Genomic DNA, 12,826 nt, shown 5'->3' on the forward strand with positions numbered 1-12,826 from the left:
CTGTATGTGGGTGGAAACTAGTTGCCCGGACCGGAGAAAATAATTCTTAAATATAGCTCTGATTTCTATTTTTGTTTTCCCAAAAACTTTTGAAATTATCTATTTAACTGTTAAATATTTAACAAAAGGTAATTTTGTAGCAGTTTTGGTTGATGGCTACTTGTGGCTTCTAAAAACTCTCAAAGTGCGATAGTTACATATCCAACATAACTGAAATCTGGGTAAATGCTTTCCTATTCTACATGCTTTGAATATGGAGAGGATTGAGAAACAAAGAATTGATTATGGTGGAAAAGGGTACAATAGCTTAGTCTTTTAAGATCAGCAAAACAGAGCTCTTCATATTCAAAAGCGGCTAGTATAGCAGAAAAGTGTTGGCCTGAAAATCTTTGTGAAATTGCTTGAAACTTTCAGACAATGAATGCTCCCACTTGTTGGTTTGGATGAAATTCTTTTCCACCACTGTTTTTTCTTATAAGCATCAATATTTTCTATCCTGATTATCAGACGCTTGGTTTAGAGTCAATTAACTTCTTTTTTTCGCATCAGTTTCTTTTCTCTTTTGGCAACGTAACTCATCTCTGGTTCTCATCTTTGTTATAAATATGATTAATCTTTAATAAAGCGGGTTGCTCCTTTTTGCCTCCCTTTATATTTAAAAAAAAAAAGAAGCAAGGTACATTTGTCATCACCGTGATCATTATACGCCGCATCAATCACTTACTATCACAAGAGAGTGGCACTCGGAAGCAGCACCATAAAATTATGAAATGTAATTATTTTTAAGCTGCTTATTTTAGGATTCTGACCCAAGAAGAAACTTGCATAGTTACTGCCTGGTGGTAAAAAATGGTTTCAAGTAAAAAACTTAGCTTTTACTTGTTAAAAAAAAAAAACTTGTAGATTATATATGAAAAGTTTGCCAGAATTATGATTATTAACTTGGTAATTTCATAATTAACTAATTTATCATGATGAATAATAATAGTTCATAAGTTGCATTGATCTCTCCTTTTGATCTGGTAAAATGGTAGTTGTGTGTCGCCGCTAAAATTGAATATGTCAAACTCGCCGAGGTTCGATCCGAAGAAACTGGATGAGCTGGATGAGTTAGTTGAAGCAATGAACGGTGGTTAATCAATTTATTTAATGTTCGTGCCGGAAGGTCGGATCGAAATAGTAAATCCGACCTACGAATAGAAGGAAAAAAAAAATGGAAAATTGCCGGAATTCATCCAGTTGGATCGTTGATATCTAAATCATGCATAAAATTTTGCAGTTTATAAAAACTATATAATATTATTACGTAACCTAACTTGCAGTTTATATTACGTAAACTAACTTGCAGTTTTTCTCATTTATAACGCTTTCTAATGGTAGCGGACCTGCTGATGCTATTGATTCTGACATGCCATTTAATATCCATGTAATGCTTCATTTTGTCATAAACGTCACGCCTTGAAATGGTTTTTCTTCTAAAACCTCCTTCTCTATTGGCATTTGGCGTTGTTATAATTGGAACTAGCTCTCTCCCTCTCTCTCAACCTGTACATGGCCAAACAGCTAATTTTTTTTTAATTGTTTTTGTTGGATAAACCTCTATCGAAGGCTCCGTTCCATCGTTGATGTGGCAAGCCAACCAGCAAGCAAAAGAAACCCCGAAAAGAAAAAAAAAAATAACGGATTGAAAAGAAAAAAAAAGGAAACATTAATGAGTTGAAACAAAGCTCATGTTCATGACCTGCAAACCAAGGACGCACGACAGTAAATGCTGTTCCCAGGCGCAATGAATCTCAAACTCACATTTATGTCGCCATTTATTCCTCCTCCCTCCCTCTCTAGCCTTTCTGAGATCCTCTAAGGTGGTCTGACTCCTGGCCGGAGCCAAGGTGGGATTGGGTCTGATTTGGAGGAAGATGGGAGGGTGTTGCAGCAAAGGGGAGGTCGGGGCGGGAGGACTTCGACCCAAACACGAGGAGGAAGAATTTTATGATGGGGAGGAGGAGGAGGAGGAGGAGGAGGAGAGGGAGGAGGAGGATGGCACACGTGTGAGGTTGAAAGGGTCGTGCACCTTTGCATCTATGTACACGCAACAAGGATGGAAGGGTGTCAACCAAGACGCAATGACCATGTGGGAGGTAAGGCTCAAAACGAAGAAAATTAAGATCAAAAGTAGGAGAGGGCTCTGACTCTGAGAGATTTTGAGGAAACAGCGATTATAGGTTTTGTCATGTGTTTTGTCCATAGTTTTGAACATCTTTTCTCTTTTAGGTTCGTGTATTTGGATGCTCGTTTGTTCTCATTGTTTAATTTTCAGTTTCGTAGTTTTAATTCATGATGGTGAATGGTTATTAACAACTTTTGTTTTTGAGGATTGAATTTTAATGACTTTTCATCAATTCTGAGTTCTTCCATTCTCTTTTTGTTTTGAGCAAAATGGTGGCAAGATCCACCCTGTTTCATTCATGGGAAGGTAAAAAGAAACGAGAATCTACTTCTCGGCTCTCTGTTGGTGGAAATTCTGTGTTTTTTTTTTTTTTGTTCTGAATCATTCGATAACTTTTAGACGTTTGATAGATTTTTAGCTTTTCAGAGACCTAGCCAGATTCCTTGGATCGAGTATCATAAAATGATTTAATAAGACGGAAGAACGCATGAGAAGAAGTTAAATGTAACAACAACAACAAAAAGAATAATAATAATAATAATAACAATAATAAACATTCACAATTTTTCCTGAAGTTGTCCTTTAAAGAGTTTGATGGTCATTTCTTTTGATTCCTTTCAAAAATTTTCAACCAATTTCATGGTTTATTAAACTAATAGGTTTGCCCATCTTCTTCTCACGGACAAATAATAATAATGATGATCATAGTTCGTTAGTTCTTTCCAGAAAAAAAATTATGTCATTTCTCCTAAGCAATATCGCATTTGTAATTTTTTTTGTTTCTTCTTGCTATAGAGGGAATTACAATTTTCTGTGCTTTTTTTTCTATTTTTCTTTAAGAAATAAGAAATGAAATATGGAATTAGTGTTTTTTTCCTCTACAATTTCCTTGAGAATGAATTATATTTTTCTCATTTACTTGAGCTGTTTCTTCTTTATGCTATTCAAACCCGTTCTCATATTTATAGCATTAAGATCCACAGGATTTTGTGGGTGAGAAGGATACAATCTTTTGTGGTGTCTTTGATGGACATGGCCCCTTCGGTCACAAGGTTGCCGGCCGTGTTCGTGATGCCCTGCCATCAAAACTCTCTTCAGAATTGAAGTCATCACAGTCCTTTGAACAGGACAACAATGAGAGAAATCTGAATCAAAACAATGTTAATGGGGATGACAGCGACGACTCAGATCACTTCCATGATGCTAGTGATGATTCCCAACAATGTTTCTCCTCATGGAAGGCCATCTTTGTTAAGGCCTTTGATAAAATGGATAAAGAGCTCAGCCAACAAGCTGGCATTGATTGCTTTTGTAGTGGAACCACAGCAGTATCCATAGTTAAACAGGTATATCTATGTCTTGTAAAGAAAAAAAAATATTTTTTAACTGATTATGATTTAAATTCTAACAATTTGTCACTTTTTTCCTCTTCTAGAGGGAACACTTGATGATCGCCAATTTAGGAGATTCTCGGGCCGTTCTTTGTACCAGAGATGATAAAAACCAACCTGTACCTGTCCAACTCTCAGTTGATCTAAAACCAAATGTTCCAAGTGAGTTCTCATATTCTAATTCAATCTTTAATTTATATAGTTTCAAGTGTCATCTAGTTTAGACAAGCGATTTTTTTCTTTTAATATGGAGACGATACCGGGCAGTGGTGTCAGCTAATATGTATTCTTTTTTCTTCGTCATTGGGTGTGAGATAGGTGAGGCTGAAAGGATTAAAAGTTGCAAGGGAAGAGTTTTCGCTCTCAAAGAAGAACCAGATGTGCATAGATTATGGTTGCCCAATGAGGATTCTCCGGGCCTCGCGATGGCAAGAGCTTTTGGAGATTTTTGCCTGAAGGATTTTGGGCTTATCTCCACCCCACTGGTTTCTTATCGGAAGCTATCTGAAAAGGATGAGTTTGTGGTTCTCGCATCAGATGGGGTAAGCAGATGTCATGAAAACCTATGTATAGATTGCGAGCTAATTATTTTTAAGCAATAATACTACAAAATTACTCTCAGAATTTTTTCCAGAAGATTTTATTCTCGATCATTCCATAGTTGATGAGAATAAGTGATTATTCTATATGACTTACATGGCCCAACTATACTTAGTAGTGGACATACTATGCTGTTTCTGTCCATGTAGATTTTGAGCTTTCAGATGTTGACATACTATAGAGTCAGTTTCTAATTCTTGCAATCGTTCTTTCATTATAAACTTTTCTAAGTTTTAATACCAATAACTTGGTGACCACGGTCTGGACTGGAATTAGAGTTTGTTACCATGGTCTCCTCAGATGAGCTAATGTTTGTAAATGTCATGGAATCCATATGATGCCTCTTCTTCTACTTTCTATTCAACTTCTATTTACTCAACTTTATTTGTTTTTTTATTTATTTTCTCATAGAACATTCAATTTAAATCTTGCTATCTATGATTTTCCCTTTGTTCACAACATGAAGGATAAACAACTTGAAGAGTGGAGGAGATGTATGTTTTGCAAGTTAATTCATCTAATGCAAGCATTACGGGTTTTTGTAGGTATGGGATGTCCTATCAAACAAGGAAGTTGTTAAGATAGTGTCATCGGTTAGTCAACGATCTGATGCTGCTAAGATATTAGTAGACCGAGCAATCCGAGCTTGGAGATCCAAACACCCTACCTCTAAAGTTGATGATTGTGCCGTTATATGCCTGTTCTTGAATCTGCTTCCCACATCAACCATGGCAACCATGGAGGTTCACAGGAGCAGTGGAAAATCTCTTGGATTATCGTTCTCCGAAAGCTTCAAAACAGCAAGAAGTGGGGAAGTCTCCGATTTGGATGATGAGAGTACTGCAGGCTCAAAGAAAGAGTGGAGTGCTCTTGAGGGTGTCAGCAGGGTGAACTCATTGTTGAAGCTTCCTCGGCTTACCGGTGTACTGAGCTGGCGTAAGAGATCGGTCAAAGTAGAAGAGAATGAAATGCCAGCTTCACCCAAGATATAGTTGTTACCCTTCAATTGATGCAAACCAATTTTAATTAGAGTAGATATGTGCTTGAAGATATCCTCTCAAAAAGGAACATGTACTTGAAGGTGAATCCAAACCATTGCCCAGGCAAACACAATCACCAAACTGGCATGGTCCTGTGCACCTAACATATGCTCAACAGGACAAGATGTTCCCATGATCTACGCTGCTGGATTTTTCTTGAAAAGATCTACTCTACTAAATATGAAAAACAACAAAAGGAACCAAGTTGATGAGCAATAATACCTTCCATTTTTCTTCATTTATATCACTGAGATCATTTTGATTCTTTCACAGTGTGCTCTGCTTCTTATCAGCAATAAAATCAGAACAACTGCAGTGTAGGGAGGTATTAATGAATATAAACAGCCTTCTATTGGAATTATCTTGGTGAATCTGGTTTTATTCGTTCAGGTGAAGGGAGGCAAAGGGCTTGGATGCTTTATCAGTTAAACTTGCTCGTGCTCGAAGAATTTGATTTATTTGCTATAGTCTTTGCTGCATTTATCAAGCTTTGTGAAACATACCAAGTAGATGAGTGAAGATATCCCATTGGGTGTAGGAAATTCTAGCTAATCATCAACTCTCATCTCACTTTCTCTGATCAATAAGGATTTCGGACCTTTAATTAGATGAAGAATAATAGCACTTGGAGAGCCCTTCAGAGAGGAGGTAAATAATGACGAAGAAACATGTTGACTTATAGAGAAGCAGATTCATATGAAATACTAAACCGTTTCATTATAGGAATTCTTTCAACTTGGAGTTACATGTAGAAGAGCATACTTCAATTTTGAGTGATAATAAGATAACTTTACTAAAAGAGACAGCTTGATTACATAGGGAAGTTCTTCATCAGGTACTCCAGGATTGCTGTTGTGGCCTCTGCACCCAAGGTTCACATCCATCATAGCCTTTAAATGGTGCTCTTGCGGGTTCTCTTCATGACTAACGTAGGGGTACTCTTCATGACTAATGTAGGACGCATACGTGCAGACAAAATGAGTCTCCCCATTCCTTAATACAGGTCTTACAATTTGGTTAATCCAGGTCCAATTTCATAAATTTTCCAATTTCTGGTCAATACCACTTCTTTGTTTGTACAATAAATGTCTATTTCCTTACCACACGGTCACACACTCACTAGGGCAGTTTGGCTTTCGGCCTCAGGGATCCAAGTCGCTAACCCACATAATTTGGTCTCTATGCGGCAACACACTCTCTAGTGTTGGCTATAGCGGTGTAACGAGACAAGCTTGATCAAGCTTGGCTTGATATTAATTTTTAGCTTGACTCCAAGATCACACTTGATTTACTTATTATTATTTTGAGCTCAATTCAAGCTTAACTTTAAATCAACTCAAGTATGAACCTATTTGATTGGCTTGATAATCCTAAATTGATCTAAAATTGACTCAAGATTAAAAGAAACTTAGTTTAAGCTTGATATAAGCTCGATATAAAATTCAAGCTTGGTTTGTTTAGCTTCAAATTGAGCTTGATTCAAGTTTTTTTCAAGTCACTGCCCAAGCTGAGCTCGAAATGTTCAGTTCCTTTGACACCCTGGTTGGCAGAAGGTTAGCAGGGCCCAATGCGATGCCCAAATTCTCATGTGAAGATCTTGTATCCAAAAATTCCCATGTTAAGATCCCAGTATAGTATTGGTTGGATGAGAACATCTACAAAAGGTGACAACCGGCCAATGTTCGAAGAATCGGGCACATTTATTCTTTTTATATATTCTTTCCGATTCCCTCAAATATATATTATCGGGAAGAAAAAAGATTTTTCTCATTCCACTCAACTCGAATCTCTCGAAAGAAAATTAAAAGAATATAGAAGAATTGTAAAAATAGGGTTTAAGTCCTTTTTTCTTTCATTGATAATAAAACAAACGAGGTACACAATTCTATTTATAATTGTGAGTTCCATGCTTGCATAATTTGGGTTGCATAATTTCTTAAATAGAGGTTCATCCATCTCCTCCTACATATCGTCGATCTCCATGGATAATGATTTGTCGGTGCTTTGTAGACTGGCTAACCTCCCAAGCATCTCCTGCATATGGCCAAGAATCAACGACCTACCCACCATCCTGAATAACGATTGATACAGAAGGATCACTATCTCAAGTGAAACACCCGTTTGTTTCAATGTTGATGTCCTTTGATCCTCTCTTTAGTCAAGTATACCAAGCCTTTTTTTTCCCTTTTTTCCCTTCTTCCTTTGTACATATCTATACTTGTATACATTTCTCTTTTTTTTTTTTTTCTGCTAGGCCGGATGATTCATACAACACGTGTATACCCAAGCATGTACATTTCTCTACCATAACAAAATTTGGGTGGTAGGCCTCCCCTCCAATCAAAAAAAAATAAATAAATAAAAGCTAATAACGCAATATTACCATCAATATAGCCCCTGCCATCAACAGTACTTTGTTGCTGGTTGGCACTGCGACAGCCATTCATAGTGTTCAGTTTGGAAACCAATTAATTTAAGCCAATACCAGGCTAGCATGCAACATTATGTCACGATATATAAAACTAAGCCGGCAAGAGGTCGCACAAGAAAAACAAAAGCGGACACCAAGTCAATTAGGAGAGGACTGGCCGTATACGAGTCCTTACGAAACCTTTTGCCCAAAAGGCAACCCTCTTATTATTATTACCATCTTAGGGCCCCCCACCCCTTGTCTTCTTGCGCCTTGACAGCCTTGCAGATCCAGCGGTTCCGCCGCCGTGGGACCGCCTCGCGCTCGCCGTCCGATAGGACGGGGTCCTCCGCGGATCCCACGGTGGTCGGTGCCCGAGACTTGCGAGCCACGAAGCTTCTCGCACGTAAGCACCAATGCCCGTACGCTCCCACCGTCGGCCGGCTCCATTCCCAAGCTGCCCTCCATCCTGTCCACCTGTTTTTCTTATGCGTCCTGAGGGTATTTTAGGGATAATGTGATGGGTTCTTTAATCTTAATCATGTTTTATAGTGACAAACTTGATTTATTAGCCACCCAATCTACATGGAGGACGGTTTTCAAAAAGAAAAGGCCATTATAAATATTTATAATGATTTTGAAGGACCACAGCGTTAAATAGATGTAGAGTTGGGCAACGGGCCGTGCCGGGCCGGCCCGGCCCAGGCCCCCCGGGCCCAAATTCTAAGCGGGCCGTGCCTGGCACGGCCCGTGAGGCACGGAAGGCCAGCCCGGCCCGGCCCCCGGCCCCTCTATTGGTGGGCCGGGCCGTGCCAGGCACGGCCCGTAACGGGCGCAAACGGGCCGTGCCAGGCACGGCTCGCAACGTCTCTAAACGGGCCGTGCCTGGCACGGCCCGTAACGGCTCCACCAATAGAGGGGGAGCCGTTTCCAACGGCTATTTTCGGGAAAAAGTCGATTTTACCCCTCCCAACAGTCCAATAACGGCTGAATGGAGGGGTATTTTGGGAAAAAAAAAATTTTGGGCTTCTATAAATAGCCCATTCCTCCCTCATTCTCACCACACCAAACCTCTCATTCTCTCCTTCTCTACTGCTATTATTTCTCTCCTCTACAGTGCTCTTCTAGCAATTTAATTTTTAGTTTGTTCAAGTGCTACACAAGAGGAGGTTCCTGTTGAGAAGAGAAGGTCGCTTCTGTTGAGAGCACAAGAGGAAGCTCGGAATCTCGGCTCTGCCTCTGCCCTCCGACCCTCTACTCAATTCCTCCTTGCGGTTAGTTTTTATTTTTTGAATTAATCATAGATATGTCATCTTTTGAGGAAAGTCAGTTTGGCATTCCTGTTTCTGAGGGAGAAGAAACTAATCCCCAACCCCCTGTTCCTAGTTCCTCTAGAACTGGTGAACCGAGTGAAGGTCAAACCTCTTCTCGTAAGAGGACTAGTACTGTATGGAATGAATTTGATAGAGTTATAGTTGAGGGAGTCTGGAAAGCTAAATGTAAAAAATGTGCCAAACTTTATAGTTGTAGTAGTAGTGGGGGAACAGGACATTTAAAAAGACATCAAGAGAGTCATAGGATGCATGATTCTCATGCTCAAACTCAAAGTAGCCTTAATATACAAGGGGGATTACTTGTAGGTAATTTTGCATATAATCATGAAAATCAAAGAAAAGCACTTGTAAAATGGATAGTTAAGGATGAATTACCTTTTAGTTTATGTGAATCTTTTAATTTTGAAGAATATGTTCAATTAAACCTACAACCTGCTTACAAAAGAACTAGTAGGCGTACATTTAGAAGAGTAGCTATGACCAATTTTTTAGCAATGAAACAAAATTTAATTGAAACACTTTCTACTTTAAATGTAAAAATTTCATTAACTTCTGATATTTGGTCAGCATCTGTAGGTAGTAATTGTTTTATTGCCATTACTGCTCATTATATTGATAATGATTGGCAATTAAATAAACGTATTCTTGCTTTTCGTGCTTTTGATTTTCCACATTCTGGGCAACAAATTTCAAATATAATTTATCAAACTGCATGTTCATATAATATTAATGATAAAATTATGTCTATTACTTTTGATAATGCATCTAATAATAATTCTGCTGTTGTATTATTAAAAGACTCATTGCATCCCATATTAGATGGAAATTTACTGCATATTAGATGTGCATGTCATATCTTAAATCTTTCTGTTCAAGCTGGCATGGGCATGATTCAAGATGTGATTTCAAAAATTAGAAATGCAGTTTCTTTTATTCATGCTTCTAGATCAAGACTTCAAGAATTTAAGGAATTATGCATAAATAATGGTAAACGTTTTAAAAAATTTAAACTTGATGTAATTACTCGTTGGAACTCCACATATAGCATGATACATGATGCATACCTATATAAAAATTTATTAAGTGCATATATTAATGATCGTGGATTAGGATTTACATTGACTGAAACTGATTGGAATAAAGAAAAAATTTTGGAAGATTTTTTGCTTAGTTTTTATAATGCTACCAATGTTCTTTCTGGTATTTATTACCCTACTTCATGTTCATTTTTACAACAAGCATATATAATTAGTCAAAAATTTGCAGAACATAGATATGATGATGTTTTAATGCCTATTATTCACCTAATGGAATCTAAATAGAATGAGTATTGGGACAGGATATGTCCTATGCATAACTTAGCTGCTGTATTTGATCCTAGAGTTAAATTAAATGGCGTGCTAATTTTACTTGATGCATACGCTGAAAATATGAATCAAGATGCTGAATCTGCTAAAGATGAGGTAAGACAACTTCTTTATGATATTTATGCTATATATGATGAAAAAATTCGTGGATCTAGAACACAAATACAAACCTCTATTCCTCCTTCTAGTAGTTCTCGTTCGTCATCTATTTTTTCATTCATTGCACAGAGAAGACACACACATGCTTCAAGTTCCTCTTCATCTTCTTCATCTTTAAGTAGTGAACTAGAATTTTATTTACGAAATGATCTTCAGTCTGCATATGATGAAAATCAAATAGAGAATCTAGATGTATTATCTTGGTGGAAGAGTGTTAGAAATCAATATCCTGTTATGTCTGCAATTGCACGCGATATTTTAGCTGTGCCGATGTCCACGGTAGCATCGGAATCCGCTTTTAGTGCAGGTCGGCGTGTTCTTGACGAAAAGAGAAGTAGGATGACGGGCGAAACGGTGGAGATGCTTCTCTGCTTCAAGGATTGGCTGGATGCTGAGGCAAGACTTCAAGATAAAGGTGGACATAATACAACATCCTCTGATGATGATGATACAAACACTACTGAAGACTGAAGACTGAAGACTGAAGAGTGAATACTGATTCACTGAATCACTGATGATTAGTAAGATTTCTTAATTTTTTATAATTGTACATTTTTATTGTATTCTGGAGGTCAGACCAAGGTCCAAACCTCGGCCCTTTCTTAGTTTCTTATTGTATTCTAGAATCTAGAGGTCAGACCAAGGTCCAAACCTCCCTTCATGTACCATTTTGATTTAAATTAATAAACTGGTAGGGGTCTATGCCAAACCCCCCACCATTAAGGTGGCTTTATATTCATAAATCAAGATTTCTTAGTGTTCAATATTTATTAATTTATTAAAAAAAATTTATCGGGCCGAGCCGGGCCCAGGCTCGGACCGTGCCAGGCTCGCGTGCCAGCCCGGCCCAGGCCCTTATGGGCCGTGCCGTGCTGGCCCGCGGGCCGTGCCGTGCTTGGCCCGCGGGCCTAGACCGGGCCGTGCCGGCCCAGGCCCGAAGCGGGCCGTGCCTGGCACGGCCCGCTGGCCAGGAACCTCTAGCCCAGCACGGCCCTATCAAAGGGGCCGTGCCAGGCACGGCCCGGCACTGTAGCTGGCGGGCCGTGCCAGGCACGGCCCGCTTCGTGCCGTGCCGTGCCGGGCCGCCCACGGCCCGGCCCAGTGCCCATCTCTAAATAGATGGTATAACCAGTAATTAAATAATGATTGTTTCCCTTAGAAAATGATTAAATAATTATTATGTGGCATTTTTTTTTTGCTATAGTGGCCATTATGAGTATTCGTGCTCGCACGTATTTAATTATTCTCTAAATAAATTTTAAGTATTTATATAAAAATTATGCTATTCAAATAATATCTCTACAAAGCTATGTGTAAGTCTTGTTGCAGTCATCTGTAGACTAATATTATACAAATCAAATAGCGGTGCTATTTACCATATTCGAAATGGTGGCTAATAACAATTGTTTTGGTAAATCTTGGACATCCAATCCACGGTTAGGTTAACCGTCGCTGTTCACAGATATTACAATAAACAATCATATTTGATTGTTAAAGCCTAGCCGGATGACCAACAGGGCATGTCAGGAAAAAAATCAACATTTTTTTCCGAGCATCATCACTTTTATCGTCCAATCGGTTGATAAATTTTGTTCCTTAGCCTAAGCCTATACCATAGAGTGGTGTCCAAAAAGGTTACTCTATCATGGTGATGAGGCCGGCAACAGTCCCGGAATCAGTGAGGCTTGGTGCATGCTGTGTCCCCCCGAGCGCATCTCCATGAGAGATTTGGGCGGCTCCGACGGTGTGCACTCAGCCTGAAGGCCACCCACTACGCAGGCATATTTGCAACTTTAGATGAGAACGATCAAACACCATGGCCTAGAATTAAGGAGGCATGTTTAGAAACACCACAACAATATCATTGGAAAACTTTTGCTAGATACTCAATGATCTGTAAGCAAATGAAGATTATATGCACAACAAAATTAATAATATTATGCACCATGTTGGAGAAATAGCTAATAAAGATGATGGCTCCTCAGAATTCACTAGGCACTAATATGAAGGTTGTTACTGTTTCATATTCTTAATTATGATTGCATGCACTTATAGGTTCTTATTAATTTAATGCCAATTTAAAACTGAGCCTGTTTGTATCCATATTAATTTGGTGCAGGATATATTAAACAAAATCCAGCTGCAATAGATATTTTAGACTGATGGGTTTATGAGAGGAAATGGGCAATTCATGCTATGATAAATCAATTATTTAGTAAAACTTTCACCGAAAAACTAATCTGAAAATTAATAAAGGTTGCATAATTAAAGACGTCTTTGAGATATGATTCCCTGCAACATTACACAGCCAAGCATTTGAAATGGCCGACCTTCCTTGGAGCATTATTGTGCTTAATG

At 38.6% G+C, this 12,826-nt stretch overlaps 1 protein-coding gene across 1 annotated transcript; it reads left to right on the top strand.

The window, feature by feature from the left end:
* Positions 1 to 1,585: 1,585 nt before the first annotated feature.
* Positions 1,586 to 5,559, top strand: LOC103714381 (probable protein phosphatase 2C 73). Its single transcript, XM_008801600.4, has 5 exons — positions 1,586 to 2,138; positions 3,151 to 3,513; positions 3,603 to 3,720; positions 3,877 to 4,100; positions 4,704 to 5,559. The coding sequence occupies exons 1-5, from the start codon at positions 1,917 to 1,919 to the stop codon at positions 5,148 to 5,150; spliced, it is 1,374 nt and encodes a 457-aa protein (XP_008799822.2). The 5' UTR covers positions 1,586 to 1,916; the 3' UTR covers positions 5,151 to 5,559.
* Positions 5,560 to 12,826: the final 7,267 nt, after the last annotated feature.

The sequence above is a fragment of the Phoenix dactylifera genome, chromosome 3, assembly GCF_009389715.1.
Source record: "Phoenix dactylifera cultivar Barhee BC4 chromosome 3, palm_55x_up_171113_PBpolish2nd_filt_p, whole genome shotgun sequence".
NCBI classification, from domain to species: Eukaryota; Viridiplantae; Streptophyta; class Magnoliopsida; order Arecales; family Arecaceae; genus Phoenix; species Phoenix dactylifera.

Coding starts and splice junctions, on each gene's coding strand:
- LOC103714381 (XM_008801600.4), top strand. CDS start 1,917: ATGGGAGGGTGTTGCAGCAAAGGGGAGGTCGGGGCGGGAGGACTTCGA. Junction 2,139..3,150: donor ACGCAATGACCATGTGGGAG/GTAAGGCTCAAA, acceptor TAAGATCCACAG/GATTTTGTGGGTGAGAAGGA. Junction 3,721..3,876: donor TCTAAAACCAAATGTTCCAA/GTGAGTTCTCAT, acceptor GGTGTGAGATAG/GTGAGGCTGAAAGGATTAAA.